Genomic DNA, 26,254 nt, shown 5'->3' with positions numbered 1-26,254 from the left:
TGGTGGTGACAGGCTCGAACCCCGGTCTAATCAAGAAGCGTGTGCTACGCACTGCTGCTCCTTCCCACCTGGCTACAGAGGCACTTTATTATCATGCAACCAAGTTTATAAATGTATTACATTCTGCTGTAAATCTTTAGTCATTTTTGTTAAGTTCTTTCCAACTGTCTATAAGATTATATCATCTGCATAAATTTTTATAAAGGAGTTCTTTATTACTTCGAATATGTCATTTATATAGATGTTGAACATGATTGGCCCTGAATGTGTGCCCTGAGATACTCCTCTCTTTACATTATATGATTTTCCCTTTGTATTTTCTACTTCAACTGTTATTTTTCTTTTGGTTAAATAACATGCTAAGAGTTGATTGATTCTTTCCCTTATACCATATTTCAGTAATTTTTGTTGAAATATTGGGATATCAATTAAGTCATATTCTTTGGTCAAATCTATAAATAAAATCATTATGAAGTTGTTGTTGTTTAAATGTAAGTTAAAAGAGTCAACTAAATTCTCTAATAATGTCTGTGTGCTCTTGCCCTTCTGATATGAGAATAGAGAGTTGTTTAGCAGTCCATATTGATGGACTGCTAAACATTAAATATTTGCTTATATGGGAAAAAATATAATTTTCTATTATCTTATTTATAACTGACTGTATTGTCAGTTATAAATAAGTTATAAATGAAAGTAAATTAGTAGGATAGCTTCCCAACTCTAACATCCGTGCTATAAGCTCCACCAAGAGAACAGAGAACTGTTCTTTATTTCTCTTTACTTCGGTTACTGTAATACAGTCCAGTCCATAAGGTTTCTTGTTCTTTAACTGTTCTATAATATTAAGAATCTCAGTATATTGTGGAGTTAAGACTACACAAGAGTTCACTATCTGAGGAAGACTATCTTGTTGATTAAAGGAATTTTGGCAATAATGAATATAAAATCTTTTGAGATCTAATAGAGCTTTGGCAAACCTATTTGCAGCCTCATATTGTTTGTTTGTACCACAAATCTGTTCTAATAGTGTTTTAATTTGATTTCCCCTTGATAATTTCTTCCTTGTACTTAACAGGTTATTTATAATGTTCCATTTATCCTTTTGAGTTATCTGCTTATCCATAAAAAGTTGATTGTAATAAGTGTTTTTTGTTCTCTAATCATACCTATCAATTTATTTCTGAGTGTTTTATAATTGTGATAATGTTCTATCTTTGATCGACAATTTCTATACTGCCTAAAGTATTTATCCCTTTTTACCATTAATTCTTCTATTTTGTTAGTCATCCAAGGTTTCTTAAACTTATTCCTGCTACTCCTATAATTTATGTTGCAAGCCAAGTGAGTTACTTTTCTCTCTGTATAAAACCTCTAATTGTTTATCATATGTATTATCTTATTTGAAAACACATTTACATTTGTTGTGTAAGATATTTGCTCTTGTATTAACATATTATCTATGTTCTGTTTCCATTTACCTGTTGATAAATAATGTTTCTTCGTAACATTTGTTAATTTTATATCTTCACATGGATGCTGTTTTGAGTACTTATCCACTATTACTATACATGTTCTGTGATCTGAAAATTGATTTAATAGTATGTAAGAATTAGCATACTTCAACTTTATATTTGTTATAAGGTGATCTAAACAAGAGCTTACTGTTCTATCTCCCTCCATCCTTTGTTGCCTAGTTATTCCAAATAAGGTATGTTCAAATCCATAATTGCTTAAGATTGCAGAGTATTTGAGTATCACATTATCAGTTTCATCGGTTAGTAAATTAATATTAAAATCTCCTACTAGTATGGTCTTATCAGTCTGTATGTCATCCAATTGTTAACAGGAGAGACTGCTTCTACAGGGATGGGATACACTTAAATAGAAAGGGTGCAAGAATGTTTGCTGATGCTATCGAGGCAGTGTTAGGTGGGTCGGAAAACTGCTAGATTGGGGGGATACAAAGACTAATAGATTAACAGTAGCCACTGGCAGAGGTGAAAGTGATTCTTGCACTGCTTCTATTGGAATGAGCCGCAGCCTGGAAAATAAGATGCAGGATATTTCAGAGACTGCTGGGAATCATTGGGGTACAAGTAAACACATGGGTTGTGTTAGGGTAGCTAAGAAAAAGAACAGGTGCATGTATACTTGCGTGTACACCAATGCTCGAACGAACGGAGAGGTGAAATGGGAGAGGGTTTTTTTTTTTTTTTGGCTGATACTGAATAAGCTTGCTTTCTTGCATCATATGCCTCTACTAATGCTAAATGCTAATGCTAAATGCTAGGAGTTTAGTAAATAAATTTGATGAATTTGAGGTATTGCTCAAAACATCAAAGGCAGATATTGTGGGGATTTCAGAGACGTGGTGTCACACAGATATAAGGAATGCAGAACTGGAATTTGGGGAGTACAATGTCTACAGAAAGGATAGACAGGATAGGAAGGGAGGAGGGGTTATGCTATTAGTTAAAAAACATATAAAATCCAAGGAAGTGAAGCCAGTCGACATCGCTGGACAGTGCAGTGTCGAGTCAGTTTGGTGTGACATAAGCATTGGGAGATCAAAATTGGGAGTAGGAGTGTGCTATAGGCCTAATGACTCTGATGAGTATAATAAGAAACTGTTCGGAGAAATAGAGTGGGCCAGTAAATCAGAGAGTCTTATAATGGGGGATTTTAATTTCCCAGATATTGACTGGAATTTGGGGGCTGGTCACTCACACACTAGCAAGGCTTTTGTGGATTTATTGGATGATTGTTTTCTACATCAGCATGTTCGGGAGGCAACTAGAGGGTAATACTCTTGATTTGATTATCAGTAGTAATACTTCATCCATTAAGAATCTGCAGATAAATGAACCACTAGGTGGCAGTGATCACAGTGTTCTGAAGTGGGAGTTACTCAAAGAGTTAACTACCATTAGGGGTAAAGGGAAGGGGTATTGCTTTCATAAAGGCGACTACAATGGACTGAGACAGTATTTAAATTCTATACAGTGGGATCAACTGATGATATTCCCAACAGCAAATTCAAAATGGGAAGCATTCAAAGAACTTATCTTCGAAGCTACTAGGCTTTACATACCAACTAAGAAATATTATTCAAGGTTTAGGCCTAAGTGGATGTCAGATGAACTAATGAGGCATATGGCAGAGAAGAAAAATGCATGGGATACATACAAATTAACACGTGACACAGACGCCTATGATAGATACAAGTTGATCTGTAACCAAGTTACAAAGGAGGTTAGGCAGGCGAAGGCAGATTACGAGAGATCCTTGGCAAGGGATGCGAAGAAAAACAGCAAAGAGTTCTTTACTTATGTAAACTCTAGAAGGAAGGGGATGAATCAGATGGGTCCACTTGATATCGATGGGTCAACTGTTGATGACCCTGCTCAGGTAGCTAACAAACTAAATGAATATTTTGCATCGACATTCACACATGAGGAGTTATTCAGCGAGGGGAATGCCAGAGGTGTATTCAACTCTAGCAGTAAGCTAGAGAATCTTGTAACAACTGAGAGCAAAGTGGAGGAGAAATTGTTGAAGATAAACACAAGAAAGGCACCTGGGGTGGATGGGGTCTATCCAGTTATATTAAAGGAGGCAGCAAAGGAAGTAAGCAAACCCTTAGCCATAATTATGAGAGCTTCCTTGGACTCAGGGGAGGTACCCATGGACTGGAGATGTGCAAATGTGACCCCAATTCACAAAGGAGGATCAAAGGCTGACACAAGTAATTATAGACCTGTGAGTTTAACTTCTGTTCCCGGAAAATTAATGGAGGCACTGGTTAAAGAAGCACTGCAGGATCATCTAGACAAGACTTCAGTTATAGCTAGGACACAGCATGGTTTTGTTAAGGGGAAGTCTTGCCTGACCAATTTGATTGGATACTATGATGCAGTCACAAAAGAACTGGATGCAGGGAATAACTTTGATATTATATACTTGATTCTTAGAAAGGCTTTCGATACTGTTGCACATGGAAGACTGCTGCACAAATTGGAGCAGTGTGGCATTGGAGGCAAATTGCTGCTATGGATAAAGGGGTGGTTGAGGGGGAGAAGACAGAGAGTGGTAATCAATGGACACTGCTCATCGTGGACTAATGTTATTAGTGGAGTCCCTCAGGGTTCAGTATTGGGTCCTTTATTGTTTTCTGTATTTATAAATGATATTGATGATGGTATATCAGGCTTAATGTCCAAGTTTGCAGACGATACGAAGGTTGGCAGGGTTGTCAAGGACACTACTGACACTATGCTGCTGCAACAGGATTTGGAAAGGTTGAGCAGATGGGCTTCGAGGTGGCAAATGAAGTTTAACATTGACAAATGTAAAGTACTACATATGGGAAACAGCAACCCCAGAGCAACGTATCAACTCTGTGGTACTACACTGACAGTGGTAGAGAATGAAAGGGACCTGGGGGTGGTTGTGCAGGCAGATATGAAGTTCTCTGAGCAGTGCAGATGGGCTGCAAGAGTAGCTCATGGTGTATTGTCAATGATATATAGGAATTTTTCTAGCAGGGATAAGGAGGTGATTATTCCCTTGTATAAGGCAATGGTCAGGCCACACCCAGAGTACTGTATACAGGCCTGCAGGCCTCATTTCAAGAAGGATGTAGAGCTGCTGGAACGAGTACAGAGAAGGGCAACAAGATTGGTGAATGGGACAAAGGGGTGCTCTTACGAAGAAAGGCTTAAGTTTTGCAAATTACAGTGTCTAGAAACTAGGCACCAGCGAGGTGATCTGATAGAGGTGTACAAAGCCTTGAATGGTTTGAGCATGCTCAATGCTGATGGGATTCTTCCTCTTGGTCAGAATAATCACCTGAGAGGGCATAAATTCAAATTGAGGAAAGACAGATGTAGGATAGATGTGCGGAAATTTGCCTTTAGCCAGCGGGTGGTTGGTAGGTGGAACAGACTTCCATCCCTTGTCGTGGAAGTTGATAGCCTAAATAAGTTTAAGGCTCAGCTGGACAGGTATTTCGAACGAACAGAGGGGTGAAGTGGAAGTGGTTATTTTTTATTTATTTATGTTACTTTTTTGTTTTTTGGCTGATGCTGCATAAGCTTGCTTTCTTACATCAAATGCCTCTACTAATGCTAATGCTAATTGCAGAATTGTGTTATTTAATTCAATTAAGAAACTGTTTATAGAATCTGATGGTGGCCTATAAAAAGCAAAAATCATGAATGTGTTTTCAGGACCTTCTCCTAATAATTAAGTGGTAAACCTGTACTGCCTTAAAGCATGTTATATAGTATATTATTATTCTTCCACCCCTTTTCAAACCTCTCAACATATAGACCTTGTGATAACCTTGTATGTTATAATTAGAAATTTCATCACTTTTTATGTTAAAACTATACATGATATAAATTCTTTCATTGCATTTATATATTCCAAGAAGTTAAACCAATTTTTTCTTAATGACCTGATATTAGAGCTAGCAGAAAGCTCTGATTTTTATCAATTATAAGAGCTTGAATATTTGGATTATTTAAAAAATGTAAAGGCGATTTAAAAGTCTGGTTCCTCAAAAAGCATACCTGATGTCTTAGTTTTACCTTAGCTCTAGATTTCAAGAAATTTCAATTATGCGCAATAAAAGAGTCTATTTTATATACTGCAGATCTTTTGAACTGAAAATTCTTATGGCTCTTGATGATTCTTTCTTCTTCACATAAATCCTTCCATGTTTCAACCATAAAAATTTGTAACTCTAAGTTTTTACTAATTGTTTTGTTTCCCAAAATAACTGCTTGAGGTGAACTGTTAAGTGGTCATTTATGAAGGTTGGAATATTGCTATTGTTCTGACAGACATCGTTTGACGTCAGTCAGATCTCCTTTGCCTTTCTAATCCATTTTTCCTTTACCACATGATTTGAAAATTTCACAATTAGTGTAGGCTTATCATATTTTTTCCTTATTGTTAGGTATATAATAATGTACTACTTTTTCTTTATTGTGCTGCAGCTTTAATGCAAGCCCTAGCTGCTGTATAACAAGCTCTAGATCTTGGCCTGCTAATCCAGCTAAACATACTATTTCTACATTATTTGCTAACAACTGTTGTTCTATTGCGTCAATCCTTAAGTTAAGTAAGTTGGAATTTTCCTCATTTTGCTTGAATGAAGCTTCCAGATCCACAATTCTTTTGCTGATTTCAACGTTGGAGTCCTGTAGTTTACTTATGATTTTTTGCATTTTTTTTTTTTTTTTTTTTTTTTTTATGAAAACCCCAAACACGAAAGGTGTCAAAACCTATAGTACTTAGTACCGTGCATGGGTTGAAGGAGAAGTATGGGAGGAGGGGGATGCCGGAAACTTTGCTCTAGAGACTAAACATGGGTTTCACCACTTCAAGCCTCCAATAAGCAAAGTGGTGGTATTTCACCGGTTGATGAAAGTCATCTACCACGTTGTCAAAGGAATCTGAGACAAATCGATTTCTTGATATCTTCTCCTTCTGTCTTCAGGTCTTCCATTTGCTTCTTTATTGGTACAATTTCTATTAGTAAATCCAGCAAATGAATTTTACTGGATAGCTTCCTTAGTATGTCCTCTATATTTAGGGTGTTTGCCTGCTTTGTGTAACCTCTGTCTTCATTTACTACAGTTGATGAATGCAGCAAATATTGATATTCTTCTGCCGAATAGGAAATATCACTTTTTTCTTCCTTCTCTTCTTTTCTACACAATATACACCTCCACTGCTGTTTCTTTTGTTTCGCCATCCCTTTATAGGTTGCTTCTTTCAATGAGCATCGATAATGATACCCATTGTTGGAGCCATGACATACCACAGCTCTAGCAGTTGCAGCGGTAGGTCACATTTTTTGCATATATTGTGACTCATGTTTGCAAATCTCAGGAGTAGAGTCAGTTTTAACACAAGGCGTTTCAATTAATGCACTTGCACGAAATAAACAACAAAACAAAGAATTTAACAACTTACAAATGGCAAAGATTTCCAATTTACTCTAAGAGCGCTAATACAGTAGACATGCTTACTCTTAGCCCCCTAACGGCGGAATAATGATAATTAATAATAATAATTTACAGACAATATACAGTACACGGATATGTACAGAGAAATACAGTCAGCCAGTATATTAGATTGTTGTTGAGTTTTAGGACCACCGGCCACTAAGGCCATGCTCTCAATTTAGAGACGTGTATATACGTCTCTAAATTGAGTGTTCTAAGGTCGATTCTGTTTTCTAGACGAAAAACCACAATTTCCGGGAGAAAAAACCATTCCACCTCACCTGAAACCGATTAACTGAGCCATGTTTTGAAAAACATCCATAAAAATTCCTTCCGTCATCGACGGGATTCGAACTCAGGTCTCTTCCACCCGCTGTGGGGAAGGACGGCGATCCTACCAATGTGCTAAACACGGAGCAATACGGCCTTAGTCGCTGACACTCCTAAAAACACACAACAACAACTGATAGATTAACAGATAAATTAGCACTCTAATGGATTAACAGTAGCCGCTGGAAGAGATGAAAGTGATTCTTCCACTACTTCCATTGGAATGAGCAGCAGCCTAGAAAACAAGGTGCTGGAGATTTCAGACACAGCTGGGAGTCACTGCGGAACAAGTAAATACATGGGCAGTGTTAGGGTAGCTAAGAGTAAGAACAGGTGCATGTATACTTGCACATACACCAATGCTTGGAGTGTAGAAAATAAATTTGATGAATTGGAGGTGCCGGTCAAAACTTCAAAGGTTATCAGAGATATCAGAGACATGGTGTCACACAGATATAACGAATGCAGAGTTCAAATTTGGGGAGTACAATGTGTACAGAAAGGACAGACAGGATAGAAAGGAAGGAGGGGTTATGCTATTGGTTAAGAAACGCATAAAATTTAAGGAAGTGCATCCAGTTAACATGGGTGGACAATGCAGTGTGTTGAGTCAATTTGGTGTGACATAATCACAGTGTAAACAAAATTGAGAGTAGCAGAGTGTTATAGGCCTAATGACTCCGATGAGTATAATGAACAACTATACAGACAAATAGTGGGTCAGTAAATCACATTGTCGTATAATGGGGGATTTTAAATTCCCAGATTTTGAATGTAATTTGTGGGTTGGTCATTTCCACACTAGCAAGGCTTTTGTGGATTTATTGGTTGATTGTTTTCTACAGAAGCATGTTAGAGAGGCAAATAGAGGGAGTAATACTCTTGATCTGATTATCAGTAGCAATTCTTCATGCACTAAGATTCTGCAGATAAAGGAACCACTAGGTGGCAGTGATCACAATGTGCTCATGTGGGATTTACACAAAGAGGTAACTACCATCAGGGGTGAAGGAGGGGTTTTGCTTTCGTAAAGGTGGTAGCACCTATGCTTTTCATACCAACTAAGAAATATTGTTCAAGGCTTAGGACTAAATGGATGTCAGATGGCCTAACGAGATATGTGACACAGAAGTAAAATGCACGGGAAGCATATAAATTATCAGGCGACACAGAAGCCCATGGGCATATATAAGCTGGTCTGTAAGCAAGTCACATTGGAGGTTAGGCAGGCAAAGGCAGATTTAAGGGAAATCTTTAGCAAATGATGCAAAAAAAAATCAGCAAAGAGTTCTTTATTTATGTAAACTCAAGAAGGAAGGGGATGAATCAGGTTGGTCCACTTGATATCGATGGTTCGACTGCTGATGATCCTACTTTGGTACCTAACAAACTGAATGAGTATTTATTTTGCATCTACATTTACACATGAAAAGTTATTCAGGGAGGGGAATGACAGAGGTGTATTAAACTAAGGCAGTGAGGTAGATGATTTTGTAATAACTGAGAGCAAAGTGGAGGAGAAATTGTTGAAGATAAACAAAAGTAAGACACCTGGGGTGTATGGAATCATCCAGCTGTATTAAAGGAGAATGCAAAGGAAGAAAGCAAACCCTTAGCCATAATTATGAGAGTGTCGTTGGACTCAGGGGAGGCACCCATAGACTGGAGATGTGCAAATGTGACCCCAATTCACAAAGGAGGATCAAAGGTTGACACAAGTAATTACAGTTGTGGGGCAATTAATGGAGGCACTAGTTAAAGAAGCACTGCAGGATCATCTAGACAACACTTCAGTTATAGCTCCGACACAGTATGGGTTTGTTATGGAGAAGTCTTGTTTGACCAATTTGATTGGATTCAATGATGTGGTCACAAAGGAACTGGATGCAAAAAATAATTTTGATATCATATACTTGGATCTTAGAAAAGCTTTTGATACTGTTGCACATGGAAGACTGCTGCACAAATTGGAGCAGTGTGGCATTAGAGGCAAACTGCTGCTATGGATAAAGGGATGGTTGAGTGGGAGAAGACAGAGTGGTAATCAATGGACATTGCTCTTTTCTGGATTAATGTTATTAGTGGTGTTGATGCAACCCCAGGGGTCCGTGTTGGACCCATTGTTGTGTTCTATATTCATCAATGATATTGATTAAAGCATATCAGTCTTAAAATCTAAGCTTGGAGACGATACGAAAGTTGGCAGGGTTGTTAAGGACAGTAAAGACAGTATGCTACTCCAACAGGATCTCGAAAAGTTATGCAGATGGGCTGAGAAGTGGCAACTGAAGTTTAACACTGCTCCAGAGGGAATTGTCAACTTCCTCTTTGGCATTCTGAAAACTTAATGAATGCTGTTGAATGGGCACTTCCATCGATGTCCACATGTATTTTAGCAAGGTCAATTGACCAATGGCTCATGACCAATAACTTCTACACAAATTTTCTTAAATGTATCCACACTTCGGTGTAAGCGTCAAAGATTTTGGCTGTATAGCACAGTAGGCTACAGCGAAGTAAGAAACGATCTTCCATACATGGCCGTTTTTTTTTTTTTTTTGTTTTTTTTTTATGTTCTTGATTCAGGGTGGCTCGTAGGCATATGCATATTTCCACCTTGTTTACCTATGATGGCGCGGAATCTCTGCGAAATGTGCCTGAAAAAAGTGTTGATGTATGTGTGTTAATATTGTTCTGTGTGTTCTGTATTAATGTCAGGTCTCTTTGCACCAACACCTGGTTAGCTGCTGCCTAATGCCTGTCCCTAGGCTCGAGGAGCCAGGTCCGAGTCTGCTATTCACTGTCAGTTCTTAGCGCACTAAAATCTGGCAATGTTGTACTTCGCCAATGTGTGTGTGTGGTATCGCTGGTGGCTCCTAGGCATTTGCCCATATCCACCTTGTTCATATGTGGTGGTGCAGAACCTCTGCAGAGCGGGCCCATAAAAGTGTTGGCGCTCGTGTGTCAGCCTAATGTGCTGGTCTGGGTCTACTATCACCTGTAATGTTGAAACGCACCCACCGGAGATAGTGCAATACCGGTGGGCGCCAGCAATCCCGCTCCCAGGTTGCCCAAACCATGAGCCAGAAAAAAAAAAAACTGTTTAAATTTACCTAGTAATTATTTTACTCAAAAATTTTGATAATTTACCATATTCGAATTTAACTTTTAGATATTACAACGCAAGGAAATTTAAAAGTTAAAACTAAATATACACCAAAAGCAGTTAAAAGAATAGTCGGTGGCAAGTAGTCACGATCAGACTACTGCCACAGCAAGCATATCGATATTCGTCACTTCCGCTCCAAGATAAACAGCAATGAAATACATCTTCACAATCTGCCACGAGAAGAGGCATACTGGAAGCAGGTGATAAAGCCAGCAGCGTCAACAGGGAAACAACAGCCGCAATGAGCCGCAATTGATTGCCACGCAGTCAAATTCAAGAAAATTTAATGGTGATGATGATTGCTACGAACAGCCACAATGAGACTATCACAGCCCATTAACATTAGCTGCTCCAAAACGACGTTACTCAAATTGAAATATCAACCTTACAAGAGACCACTGCCACGGAAGAGCACAATGATCATTGTCATCCTCCCAGGACTCAGCAATTAGAAATCTTGCTTTTCAATCTTCCACAGAAAAGATGTACTGGATGCAGATGACAAAAACCTCTAGCATCAGGAAGGAGGTCAACAGCCACAATGAGACGGCGCCTCTACAATACATAGTTTTACAATTCATCCTTTCCCACGTAGTCAAGTCTAGGAAATAAATCATTTGATTAGAAAATAAGGAGTGATGAAAGTTACTGTGAACAGTCACAATGAGATTGTCACGGCATGATTTATATCCATGGCCAACGTACAACTAATTAAAAAATTTCAATGTTTTCTTTACTGGTAAATATGGGCACACTTCGGCTACAATGCATATGACAAAACTTTTCACCAGTGCTCGTAACCAACTAATTTTGTGTTATATAGTTGAGTTAAAGCATCGTTTAAATTTTTTGGTATGGTACGCATTTTTTAATTTATTTCTTGCATCCTATATTGTTTTTCTTAGAATATGAATATCGGAATGAACAATATAAGAAGAGATATTGCTTTGAAATTCTCTTCTTGGCCTCTCATTTAGATTTTCCTGTCCTTTTCGCTTAAGAACCGAACTCATTTTTTTAAAGTTTATTAAATTATTGGAGAGAACAGGATGGCTGTGTTTGCGTCACACGACAATTAGGCGTTTCTTTTCTCTACCGACATTACATTTGCACTTTCTATTAGGGCACCGAACAAATGAACTTCCATCTTGTATTCCTGTTTCACTAAATTTATAATTTTCAGTGAGTCTTGTGACAGACTGCCGTCGACGTCCGTACAAATGGAACACAACTGAACTTGGAACAGAGAACGCACATGCTGTTTGCTTCGACAATTCGCACAAATACATTGTGACCTATTCACCAGGGCATGATTTATGGATAATAGAAAGGATGTAGTGCCCAATCCTGCTACTATCTTGGACCCTGTATAGTGCCCAATCATGATTTAAAACATCAGTCCTTAGACGCTATTAAGTAGGTGTACTTAAGAAAGAGGCCGCTCATTGTATATGAGACAAACACCATTTTCTGTTGTTGTTGTTATTTGGTTTTTAGGAGCATTAGCAACTAAGGCCATATTGCTCCGGGGATATGCGGTGGTCATTCCCTGACCTTTCCTCATCCTCCGTATTTGGTGGACACGGGCTCGAACCCCGGTCTAATCAAGAAGCGTGTGCTACGCCCTGCTGCTCCTGCCCACCTGGCTACGGAGGCGCCCCATTTTCTGTAGTCTCTATTATGTTAGTATCCGTCAATAAGTAAAATTAATGAAATTTATTATGAAATGAGAACTTTTTCCTCTCTCTTAGAAAATGGAATGCAGTTCTTATACTTGTTTCGGACTGTATATTCACAATCATTGTTTAAAGATCCGCCTCACATGTCTCCATTAAAATTGCCTTTTTAATGCAGAAGAGCATTTAAAGCCCTTCTGCACGTTTAAGCGGATAAATCCCATGACAAGATACTGTATGAACTTTCAATACAACTGGGATAATCCAACCATTTTGATGGTTATTACTTGAACACAGAGGCGATACTCGTGTTCAAAGAAAGACCGAAGTTGGAGAAGTGCTTTAACAAACATTACATTGGTGTTCCATCTTACGGGTAAATAGACCAAAGCTACGTAGACTAAACTGCTAACGATCGAGTCAGGTGGATTTTAAATAGAGAGAAAAAAGAGTTATTAGTCCCCACTAACCTCTTCCTCTTTTTTTTGAATTATCTTTAGGCGCCCAGAACACTTCATTGCACCCACTGGACATTCATAATTTAAGTGTTTCTGGTAATACCTTCGATACATTTCCACTCTGCAATGTTGACATTGGACTACAACAAATTCACAGGTGGTCTGATGGACCTGCAATAAAAAAAAAAAAAAAACATCAAATAAATGGTGCGTGCAATTTATATAAAAGGACAGTCAAACAGAAAATATTCAGTCTCAATGTACGAACATCGAGGCTAACTAGCGTACCAACCTTAGTTTAATAAAAATAAACAGAGACATCAGATGGGAGCTGAAGATGATTAATTTAAGAAATATTACACACGTGAAAAATTAAATTTATTAAATATTCTGACCAATTTATATTGAAGAATTAACGTAGCCTAGTGGTCTGAAGCGTGAGTGCAATAACACGTTGCTCTTTTGAGTCAACCGGAGCCCATGACTGCTAAATACTATATTATGACCTGGTGGTCTGAGTATAAATAACATTTTTTTTTTTTTTTTTTTCAAATTATATTCGACACATGAATTGTGGAACAGTGACTCAGAATATTAATATATCCGTCCCTACTCCAGGAATGAATGACTTCCATAATCTGACAAAATTTTAGATAATGACTACCCTCTGCATTTTGAAATGAACTTATAAATAAATAAAAATAAGAAAAAGCAGTTAGGAAAATACAAATTATGCGGTCCCCCTCTTAACGTAGATAATTTTTTTTGACCTTTGAATTTCTTCAAACTGTCAGCTTCGACTAACTGCGTACGCAACTTGTTCCAGTAATCACCAACTCGCTGACAGAGAAAACTTCAGCAATCTAGTCTACACGGCATCCCTTTTACTTTGAATTTATAGCACTTAATTCTGGAATTCTTTATTAGTGTGAAAATTCCCCCTTCATTCATCGTACTAGCCCTTCTAAACCTCAACCAGGCCTTATAAACCTCAACCAGGTCTCTCTAAGGTGCATGGTTAACAAGTTCTCTAGCCCACATAATCAAAGTCTTTACCTATACCGTCATCCTTTATTAGATGTCGCCATGCGAATTACCCGTGTTTTTTGATCCTTTCAAGAAGCTAAATGTCTTTCTTCAGGTCCAAATATGATCTTACAATTGCCTTAACAGTGAGATTATGACCTCCTTATCTCTATAGAGCAGTGGTTCCCAAACTTTTTTCTCTGGGCCGCACTTTCGGAATGAAAATTTGCTCGCACCACAGAATTTTTTATTGATAAGAAATACCTTCAAAAACAAAAAAAAAAAAAAAATCAATTCCTAGCGGTGGATTATTCATGACATAGAACACAACTACCTTATAATATGATCACGAGACATCCAGAACGTATAAAACAATGCAGCTACATAAAAGCATGGTTCATTCACAAAATATACAAATTCAATGAGAGGTTTGAGCTTTGTTTTTGTTGGGTAATCTCATTTATTTTACGTCTAATTTGAGACAAACAAACTCTTGTCTCCTCATCATTCACAACAATATGTCGTGGAGAACTGTAGAAGAATGGATAATGCTCTTGAAGAGATGCGTGGATACTGTTTCTGGCTGTATGTCCAAAAAGAATCCAGTGGCATACTCCCTTGTTTCAATTTAAAATTGAAATCACTCGAAATGCAGGCTATTTCCTCATCCTCATCTAATGTCAGATCTGAATAGTTAGAATTCGCAAAGGGGTCTCAACCCAGTCGAATTTTTCTGTAGACAACCCTTAGAAGTACTGATTAATATTTTCTACTAGTATTGCAAGGTGTTCCTGTATAAGGCCGTACACTTCATTGCTTGTTTGTAAACTTTTTACCAGTGAGAACATTTCGAGGTTATGTTGCATAGCTCTTCTGAGTCAGAGCTGAAGCTTTTTTTTTTAATGTAGTTAGTTTTTCTGTAGTTGTGAGGATATTGTCATCGTAGCGTTGCATACTGGCGTGGAGCACATTCAACCGGGAAAAAATATCGGCCAAATATGCCAGCTTTGCACACCAGTCATTCTCATCCAGATGGTGGTACAATGGGTTCCCTTCTTGTTCCAAAAATTCTCTTAACTTGTTATTCAGTTCCAAAACCAAATTTAAAACTTTTTCGCGAGATAGCCAGCGAACCTCGGTGTGCAGAATTAGGAATTACTGTTCTGATTACATATCTTTGTAGAGTTGAGCAAATAACCGCGCCTTTAGTGGTTTTGATGAAGTTGACAGTGCGCACAGCCTGAGATAGAACTAACTTCAAATCAGATATAAGGGTCTTGCTGACTAATGCTTCTCTGTGTAAAAAATAGTGAGTTAACATTACATCTGGATTTATCTGTTTAATGAGTGATACCAAGCCTCTCAAATTCCATAACATAGATGGGACTCCATCCGTACAAATTCCAATACAAGAATCCCAAGAAATCTCAACTTTTTCCTAATACTCAGACAAAGTTTGGAAAATATCTTGTCCTCGGGTATGTTTTTCAAGTTCCTTGCAATATATGTGTGATTATTTCATCATTGTGAATGAATCTGACATAGGCAAGCACCTGTGCTTTGCCACTAATGTTGCTCGGTTCATCAACTTGAATGGCAAATTTAGAATTCTTCATATTTTCGGAAACATGCTTCTCAATATTAGCTGAGATATCAACTATCCTTCTGTGAATTGAATTATCAGACAAAGGAATTTTCATAACTTCTCGCTCACCATCATCACCAAAGTTTTCACAATAAAGCAGCTTGTGAAATCAAATTTTCAGCTATTGTATATAGTTTTGTCTGTTGAGCAATCAATTCAGCCACTTGGTAAGATACAATCTGAATCTTATCTGAGCCTGGTATTCGTTTTTTTTAAATATGATCGTTCGAATTTCTGCTTTTCCATAAGTCTCTCAAAATATTAAACATCCTTGTTTGCCAGATTTTTACGTTTTGATATCAGATGCCTTTTCATCTTGCTTGGGACCATATTGGCATTGGAAAGCTTCTCATCACAGTTCAAACACATAGGCTGAAGAATATTTTTATCTCCAGTCCTTGGAGACTCAGCCATGTACAGAAATAGTTCCAGACACATGACAATTAATTCATCCTCGGTTGTTTCCTCAGTCACGGGTTCTCAATACATTTAAGTGCGTGGTAATTATTAATTAATGAAGTATACAGGCTAAGGGCTGAAATTCGTGGGTAGAGGGAACGATGTCTGGTAAGTAAGTATCATTCTAGTATTTTTTTTTATTTTTTTTTATTTAGCCGTGTCAGCAACTTAGGCTATATTGTACCGTTTATAATTTGGCTGTAAATTGCGTTTTTTTCTATGCTCGATTTACTGTTTGTTGGACGAAAAACCCATGTTTCTGGGATAAAAAAACATGCTAGTCTCGCCTGAAACCGAGTAACTCAGCCACGTTGTGAAAAAGGACCATAAATTCGTCATGTCGTCGATGGGACTCGAACTGAGATTTCTTTCCAGCCGGTGTGGGGAGAACCGAGATTCTACCAACTGTGCTACCCACGAGGGGATGGTAAGTAACTTTGATGTTCTGTCTAACGGATAATAAGAAAGAAGCCGAAGAATGAGAAACTTACTAAAAATGCATATTTAACGCTATTAAGAATATATATAAAAAAAAAAAGGTGAACAGCATTATTAATGAAATTTGAAATGATTAAAATAAAATTAACTGCTATTATTTATTTATTCATATGTGAATAAACATGTGTCGTAAAGCAGTAGTAGTAGTGGCATGTGATGCAAGAAAGCAAGTGTATGAGCTTATGCACTATCAGCCAAAAAAAAAAAAAATTACAAAACAATCCCCTCTAAATGTTTGTCCAGTTCCTCCTTAAATTTATTTAACCTATCAACTTCCACAACGACAGATGGAAGTTTGTTCCAGCAATTAACCACCCGCTGGCTAAAGGCAAATTTCCGCACATCTATTCTACATCTGTTCTTCCTCAATTTCAATTTGTGCCCCCTTAGGTTCGTAATCTAAACAAGTGGAAGAATCCCATCAGAATTCAGCGTGCTCAACCCATTCAAGTCCTTATACACCTCAATCAGATCACCTCGAAGGTGCCTAGTCTCCAGCCACTGCAATTTGCAGAACTTAAGCTTCTCTTGGTAAGAGGATCCCTTCATTCCACTCACTAATCTTGTTGCCCTTCTCTGTACACGCTCAAGCAAATCTACATCCTTCCTAAAATGAAGCCTCCAGACCTGCACCCAGTACTCAAGGCGTGGCCTGACCATTTCCTTATACAGAGGGACAATCACCTCATTTTTTCTGCTAGCAAAATTCCTGTATATCATTGACAACACCCCATGACCTGCCCTGGCAGCCTCTCTGCACTGCTCAGAAAACTTAATATCTGACTGCACAATTACTCCCAGGTCTTTTTCATTTTCTACCACCTTAAGTGTAGTACCACACAGTTGGTATGTTTCCCTGGGGTTACTTCTATCCATATGCAGTACTTTGCAGTTTTCAATGTTAAACTTCAGTTTCCACTTCTCAGCCCATCTGCCAAAAATTTCTAGATCCTGTTATAGTAACACACTGCCATTACTGTCATTAACAAACCTGCCAACCTTTGTATCATCTGCAAACTTCGATACTAAGCCTGATATACCTTCATCAATATCATTGATAAATGTACAAAACAACAGTGGACTCAACACCGAACCCTGTGGGACTCCACTAATAACATTAGTCCACGAAGAGCAGCACCCATTGATTACCACCCTCTGTCTTCTCCCACTCAACCAACCTTTTATCCATTGTAGCAACTTACCCTTAATACCAATCTGCTCCAATGTGTACAGTAGTCTTCCATGTGCAACAGATTCAAAAGCTTTCCTGAAATCCAATTATATGATATCAAAATTATTTTTTTGCATCCAGTTCCTTTGTAACCACGTCATCATAACCAATCAAATTTGTCAGACAAGACTTTCCCTTAACAAACCCATGCTGTGTCTTAACAAACCCATGATTCTCTCATAATTATGGCTAAGGGTTTGCTTACTTCCTTTGCCACCTATAACTGGATAAATCCCATCCACCCCAGGTGCCTTTCTTATTTTCTTCAACAATTTCTCCTCCACTTTGTTCTCAGTTATTACAAAATCATTAAGCACCCTGCTACAATTTGATAACCTTCTAGCATTTTCAAACCTTAACTCCATATGTGTGAATGTAGATGCAAAATACCCATTCAGTTTGTTTGCTGTCTGAGCAGGATCATCAACAGTCCAACCACCGATATCAAGTGGACCAATCAGATTCATCCCCTTCCTTTTAGAGTTTATATAAGTAAAGAAATCCTTGCTGTTTTTCTTAGTATCCTTTGCCAAAGATTTCTCGTAATCTGCCTTCGCCTGCCTAACCTCCTTTGTGACTTGATTACAGACTGTATATATCATAGGCTTCTGTGTCGCCTGATAATTTATATGCATCGAATGCATTTTTCTTCTCTGCCACGAGTCTCATTAGTTCATTTGACAAGCATTTAGGCCTAAACCTTGAACAATATTTCTTAATAGGTATGAAACGTTTAGTAGCTTCTACTATTAATTAACTGACACAAAGATAGTCTTTGATAAAGCCTTCCATACTAGGGTGGGGAGGTTATTCCTAAAATTTAATCGTAAAATTTTAGTAATTTTAGGGACTGTTAATTTTCGGAATTCAACAACTCAATTAGCGAGTTTTCCAACGCAAAATTAATTGAATACTCCTGGTAAACCTATTTCAAGGTGAACGAGATTAAGTCTCGTTGCTCAAATTACCCTAGAGGCCGCTAGCGTCAGGGAAAGATGACAAACAGAAGGCGGCTTATAAATGAAGTATATTAAACGGCTTCCCAACTTTCAAAAATTTATATACAATGCCTAAAGTCATTAATACAGACAAACATAAATGTTTGCCTTTTCTTTTCTTCTACACTTCGCGATAACAACGTGAGTAAACTTTAGCTTCTATGGGAGAGGGGGAGTTCGGATGTGTCGTTACGCAAGACAACATAGTTAGAAGAGCTTTTGTATCTGCTGAGACGATTTGGAATAAACAATACCACATTTATAAATAAGTGATCAATTGAACCCTTATCTATACCAAATCGTACGAAAAATTAGCACACAGCATGAGTAAAAATTACAGAAATCACTGATGCGTAACAAGCTTCTGCGCATTCTTACATGGCCATTAGGTCTTCGAATCGAGACGTGTTCAAAGTTCCATTTAAGGCTCTAATCGCATTAAGGAAAGCAAATTATCAACAACAAATTATTGGAATTATCGACGTTAAGTTTTATATTATAGCGTTGATAATACCAATTACTCAGTTCGTAATAGCAGCTTTTAATCTTGACGTTAAAATTTACAGTGTATAAATATAGTCTTACTTAATCAAATACACTATTCAATACTCACACTACTGATTACACACAACATACATAAATACATTTATATACGTCGCAAACATACTGACTTATACACACTACATATAAATAATAAAATGTTTATATGCCACCTCAAATATATTTACATTTGAAAAATCCAATCGAAGGGTTATACCATTCGCTGCTGAAATAGTCATCAGTGCGCATTAATACATTTGGAACTAGGTAAATAGGATGCTTCCATAGACTCAACGTTAACTCACGAACTGTAGATGATTTTATAGGAGACACTTAACGGTTCTAAAAGTAGATCCAAAACTACCATATCATATAATTAGCTGCCTTTCTAGCCACCCTGTTTACACTGCACGGAAAATTGTATGTCTCTCTCTAACTGGATTGCAATCCCTAAGTGTTTTTCATCCTAAACCACTTTCAACTGAAGCGCACTCCCTCTGGCTTGTAACTCCTGGATTTCTGCTTTTAATATTTATGACCTCAACTAACAATAGTTTACATAAAAGGAGAGTTGTGCTTATTGACTTCAGGCTGTATTTTCAATTATTAGGGATTGTAAGAATTACGAAATTTAGTACGTACTTACCTTGTTATCTTTCCTGAGAAAGTGCTTTTCGCAGGCAGAACACTGAACAAAGGGACATTCATCATTTATGTGATTCTCCATATTTTTTCTAAATTTATAAGTTTTGCACTGTTCACAATTCATTAGAACTAGTCCACACTCACTTTTATGACTCTGCAGAAAGAAAATAATCAGAAATTTTAGATTGAACTGCGCACTCTTTCAAAAGCTACAAGTTTAAACCCCAATTTACAAATTTATCAAGTTCTAAATAATCCGAAATTTTATATATATTCTGTTGAGTATGGGCTTGGCACACCCAGGGTCCTGAGCTGGATATCATTATTCTCTCTCTCTCTCTCTCTCTCTCTCTCTCTCTCAATAATAATAATAATAATTAGAGAAATGATATTCAATCACTAAAATATTCATATTAATATACTCTCGAAGTCAAGAATGAACAATTTAATTAATCTGATAAATTATTTTTAAGTAAGAACTCCCCACTGCAATTTTAAATGAACTTACAAAAAACAGCCCGCAGTGGTAGGATCGCAGTCCTCCTCACACACCGGGTCGAAAAGAGCTGGGTACGATCCTCGTCGATGATGGAAGAAATTTTTACAGGGCTTTTTCACGTGGCTGGGTTATTCGGTCTCAGGCGGGGTAGCATGGTTTTTTTCCTCCGCAAACTACTCGAGTTTTTTGTCCAGCAAACAGAAAATCGACTTCAGAATGCTGAAAAAATGCCACTAGTTAGTTCAATGTGTATATGTGTCTGCAATTCTGCCCAGACACAATAGGAAGGATTATATGCTGAAAACCTTGTGGATTAACTAAAGACTTCAGGAAATCTGCAAGACACCAGGTGGGGGAGAATTTTTATCAGCGTGGCCGCATTCGTAGGTAGTAGGAATCTATTTTGTAGAGATGGTAATCATTTGAACAAATGTGGTGCAAAGAATTTTGCCAGCATCATTGAAGATACCCTAAGGGTTCAGCAAAACTGCTAGTTGGGTGGGGAAAAGTGTAATGTCGATCCGCGTTTAACTGATGGTATGGGTCAAAGTAATGCTTGCACTCGCCTCATGAATTCTTGTTTGTTGCTGCAACAGCCGATTTTGATAAGATGTTCTCAAGGAGGCAATATTTCAAATGAGAGGGAAGATGTTAACCCAAATTACTTCAAGGAGTGTGTCAGGGTATAAAAATATAGAGGATTACTTAGTCTCAACTGTGTCTACAGTAATGTCAGGAGTATTGTCAATAAAATGGCTGAATTTGAACTCTCTCTTAAAAAAAAAAAAAAAAGTGATAAACGCTGCGCAGTCAAATTTAAATCATAAAGTTGTAGATAATCATTTTCAATAGTTTTTCAGTTTAATTCCATTGTATTTCAGATTACAACTTCTTATTATAAATCTACCTCCCTCCGAATTATACCATCCAAAGAGCCATCTACTTTGACCAAAATTAACGAAACTGGGACTAATCGAAACCGGAAGCAGCGGATATGCGAAACCAATTTAGTAATTTGGTTTTGCCGAGGAGGCCACCTGGCAACCTAAGCCTAATTACTCCACTGTATAACAAATTAACTGTCGGATTTATATTTGCCCGATATTAGCTAAATTTCGAGTAGCACAAGAAAATTTTCTTAAAGAGTCAAATATAAAATTTCATTTACAATAATTATCAGTAGTGAGAAAGACAATTTTCAGACCTCCTTTAATGTGGGCTGCTTCTAATTCCAAATCACAGAAGCGACATTTGACGAGTCTCTTCGGACATCTCCGAGTCATGTTTGTTATTGTTATTTGGTTTTTTTTTTAGGAGCATTAGCAACTAAGTCAATATTGCTCTGGGGATATGCGGTGTCATTCCCTGACCTTTCCGTATCCTCCCTATTTGGTAGTCACGGGCTCGAACCTCGGTCTAATCAAGAAGCGTGTGCTACGCACTGCTGCTCCTGCCCACCTGGCTACGGAGGCGCCTCCGAGTCACGTGCAGTTGGAGACTGGTTGGGCATACTTCATTACCACACATCTCACATTTGGCCCTGACAAGTTTGCAGCATTCCATGTTGTCCTGAGAAAATGTAACCCATTGTTAGGTTGAATATAAATTCAGATAAGGTTTTACATCTTTATTTGGTGATTATTTTATCTGAGAGGGGAGGGGAAAAACAATCACAAAATAAAGATAGAAAATATTATCTTTCACTAGTCCTTATTAATCATGAGTGGTAGCTCATTATTTTTTCATGGCACTGTTCACACATTATTAGAAATGGTAAACACTCACTTTCATGACTCTGCAGAAAGAAAATAACGTGAAATTGTAGAATTAACTGCATAATACGAATTATTTTCACGAGACGCACAAGTTTAATCTCAATTTAAAAATTTCTATAGTTCTAAATAAGCTCTAATTCATCTCCCAACAAGTGTAACAGAAAATAGGGATAAATAAATTATCAAGCTTCTTCATTGGAAAAAATTATAAGTGATCCAGAATATTAATGTTTTACCCCCCCCCCCCCAATCAAGAATGAACGACTCGAATACCTGATAAATTTCAGGTAAGAATTCCCGTGTGCATTTTGAAACGAACTTACAAATAAAATGACCTGATGTGTAATTTTGGGCGAGTTGAGATGAATGAGATTAGTTTATTACTTACCTCTTTTTTCTTTTCTTTTAAGTGTCTTTTCGCAGTTTGGACACTTGAACTCGTATTCTGGACACTCATCAATTACGTGCTCTAGCAGATTTTCTAGAAAATCTACTAGGGCACAGACTTTCCAAAGAAGTTCAGTATTAGCACATTGAATTTACTTCAAGTTCGCTTTGCATTAGCAAAACCTACCTAATACCTCGTGGAACCACCTTTTTCCCATAATACAGCCTGCACACGTTTCACCATGGAAGGACACACTGGGAAGAAATTTCCTATTCACAGCACCGTTAAGAGAAATATTCGAACTGGATTGCTATACATTAAGAAATTTATTGAAACACTTTTTATTGAAACTTTTTTCTTTTTTTGGAATCAAAATTTAGATTCAGTTCAATACCAAGAAAATTAGACTGAATTTTCTTCTTGATGCGAAAACAAAGGCCTCTGAAAATAACAAAAAGAGCTAGAGGCATGGTCCTCTAGCTCTTTTTCGTAGGAAAAAAAAAAAAAAAAAAAAAGGTAAAAGTGCAGCCATTATCAACCCGCTGCAGGATGGAAGCCTCCTCAACAATTCATGCTGAGGGAAATGGACCATAATCTGCCACGCTGGTCCAGTGCGGGTTGGCAGATCGACCGTATTCAGCAGTCAGGGGCTTGAACCCCGGTCTACTCAAAGAGCGTGTGCTACTGCACTCCCGCTCCTGACCACTCGGCTACGGAGGCCGAAACGGTCCTGCAATTCCTAAAAATAGATAACGGTATACCTCTCCGGAGAGAACTTAGTTTCTCCTAAATTTTGGAGTTCCTTGCCCTATGGAACCGTGCATAGGTAACCATAAGAAGGAACACAGGAAAATAATGCAGATAAAGCGTTTTTCTTGAAAGAATCCAATCATTCTTTGAGATCCGAATAATACAACCAGTGAACATTTTAATTTTAGAGTTCAGGTGAAGGAGATGAGGATAGAGACTTATGATTAATGAAAACACCAAGAAGCTTAGTCTGATTAACAATTGATTAACTAGATTGTCTGATTAACAATCTACGGCTTACCTGGAATGAAGGCCTGACCTTCCAATAGCACTTCGCCAACACTAAGGCAAAAACTCTGTCAGCAAAGTGGGCGATAAGACAGGAACTTACTGGAGTACACAACCACAAACTTATCATTCACTACATACAAACATGTCTTGTTCCGATTCCCAAGTATGACTCGACGATCTGGTCCTCTGCTTCCCTCACTAACATAAAAAAATTCATGGGTATCGAGTGCTGGATTTTAAGGTGGTTTGACCGTGTTAATGGTCACCCTTCTAGAGATCAGTCATGTATGCAAACCTTGGTTGCACCCCTTGGAACCAACTGCTCGTTGCAGGAAATCTGCGCAACCTCTGTCAGCTTCTCAACGATCGTCTGGACTCCCCAAATGTCCACGATCTTGTTGCAGGCCCTAGGCTTTCCCGCGTCCTTTGCAATGACGCGTAGATTCCCCTAAGAAGCTTATTACGGAATTTAAAATGCTTAGAAGAATTTTTCCATCTAACATCCTCCAAACGTACAACACCCTGAAGATTGATCCCCACAAGTTCTGTGATGAGAAAGTGTACAGATCTCAGAAGATATAGGACATGTACCACCACATACAACTGTAGAAGTTTCCTGGTTATCTCCTTCAAGATGGATTTCGATTCCGAGAGAACTCGGACAATTGCATCTCTAACTGAATTGTAATTCCTAAGTCCTTTTCGTCCTAAACCACTTTGAACTGAACTCCACTCCTCCTAGCTTGTAACACCTGGATTTCTGCTTCTATTATTTATAACCCAACAAACAACAGTTAGTACATAAAAGTGGATTTGTGCTTACTGACTGCAGGATATATTTTCAATTATTAAAGATTGTAAGAATTAAGAAATTTAGTACTTACCTTGATATCTTTCCTCAGAAAGAACTTTTCGCAGGTAGAACAGCGAACAAAGGGACAGTCATCATTTATGTGCTTCTCAATATTTTTTCTAAATTCATAAGCAGTGCACTGTTCACACTTTATTAGAACTAGTTCACACTCACTTTCATGACTCTGCAGAAGGAAAATAAACAGAAAGGCTAGAATGAACTGCGCACTGTTTTAAGAAATTGCAATTTCCCAATTCACATTACAAGTTCAACCTTCATTTACAAATTTATCAAGTTCTATATAAGTCGGATTTTTATATTGGAGAAATTATATTCAATAACTATAAAATATTCAGATTAATATACTCCCCACATCAAGAATGAACAACTTGAATAATTTCATAAATTTTTAGGTAAGAACTCTCCGCTGCATTTTGAAACCAACTTACATAAAACATTGTCTTGCTGTGTAGCACAGTTGGTAGGATCGCCATCCTTCCCATACCGGGTGGAAAACGCCTGAGTTCGAGTCCGTCAATGACGGAAAAGAATTTTATGGGCCTTTTTCACAATGTAGGCTGAGTTAGTCGGTTTCAGGCGAGGGTAGCATGGTTTTTTCTCCCGGAAACTCGGGTTTTTCGTCAGGCAAACAGAAAACCGACCTCACAAACAGAAATCGTCAGAACACCCGCAATTTGCAGACAGTATACACGAAGCGATATGGCCTTAGTTGCCAATGCTCCTAAAATCCTACCTACAACAACAACCATCACTTGCTTCATGAAAAGGTAAAAATTGACTGCAAAAAATATTTTAACCATTGTCTTATTCCTTATTATAATGAAAAAATTATGGGGAGCAATTTATTTATTCAATTTGATTGCTATTTACAATCGCCCCTTGTACAGCGTGCAAACTAGAGGGTATAAAAAATTACAACTCCGAATAAATAAATTTACAAAAAAATTGACCGTTTAAAAATAAAAATGTGCTTCGTGCTGGGTGTCTTAAAGAGGAGTATCCACAACATGTAAAGCCTGACAAACTACGAGCACGAACTGCTTGATGGCAGCATAACACTGAGAAGCAAAAAGATTGTGTTATTAGGCAGTCAACCTCCAAAACGACATCCGAAACCACGGCAGATATTTCGAAAGATCTGCGCATTAAGCCGCCTTCGACGGCGGGCAAGCTTCCCAACTCAATTTTTACTTGCACCACATGCAAGAGACTATTGGATCTAATTAGTACTGTTGTGACTCGGTTGTTTGTTGGAAGATAGTCGTTCTGTAAGCCTTACTGAAGCATAATTTTTCACAGTTTACTCGAAACCTGTTAAGCATTTCCATTGTAAATATCCTGTTAAAGCTTTTCAAGGAGCTTAGGTTGGACCGGAATGGTTTGATTTGTAGACTGCATGATTGCCTCTGACTTTGTGGGTGCTAGATGATGTCTGATAAGACTGGTGCATCATATCTATCTGTCAGTAACTTGGCCAGGATATGAATATTTGTCCTGATAACAATAAACCTCCAAGGTGTCCACTCAATATTTGCATACAGAATGCCTCTTGATACAGTGAAGGGAAATTTGAAGATCCCGTTTAACCATCTAAGAAGCCAATATTCAATGCTTAGGGAGGTTTTGACGTACACTTCTGTAGCTAATAACCAAATGACCGAGGCAACCGAGACAGTACACCTAACAATGTATTCCTTCACCAGTTGAGCAATATGAACCCCAGCAAATTCCCGTCTTGAAGCCCAGATGGCGGCTATGATCTTCTTCTTTGTGGTAGTGAACGTGCTTTGTGGTAGTAAGAAAACGTGATATCTGAAAAAACCACTGTAGCCTTTCTTAGTTAAAACATCATTTACATTTTTTGGAATGGTACGCCTTTTTTTTTTTCTTTTTTTTTTCTTTCTTTCTTGCTTTTCATGGTAGATGAATATGGGAATGAACAATGTCAGTAGAGATATTGCTTTGATGTTCTCTTCTTGTCCTCTC

General features: G+C 37.8%; 1 protein-coding gene across 1 annotated transcript in view; it reads right to left on the bottom strand.

Annotated features, from left to right (window-relative positions):
- Positions 1-12,646: 12,646 nt before the first annotated feature.
- Positions 12,647-26,254, bottom strand: part of LOC150079993 (TNF receptor-associated factor 4-like) — a 39,814-nt gene continuing 26,206 nt past the window's right edge. The window contains exons 5-6 of the mRNA XM_090383309.1: positions 24,279-24,431; positions 12,647-12,820 (exon numbers count right to left, since the gene is read on the bottom strand). Coding sequence (XP_090239435.1) covers positions 12,647-12,820; positions 24,279-24,431 — 327 coding nt within the window. The remainder of the gene's footprint in view (positions 12,821-24,278; positions 24,432-26,254) is intronic.

This window comes from Mastigoproctus giganteus, chromosome 10 (assembly GCF_048544385.1).
Source record: "Mastigoproctus giganteus isolate SK-2022 chromosome 10, ASM4854438v1, whole genome shotgun sequence".
In the NCBI taxonomy this organism is placed as follows: domain Eukaryota; kingdom Metazoa; phylum Arthropoda; class Arachnida; order Uropygi; family Thelyphonidae; genus Mastigoproctus; species Mastigoproctus giganteus.
The sequence above is the reverse complement of the archived record's forward strand: the minus strand, read 5'-3'. Positions and strand labels throughout refer to the sequence as shown.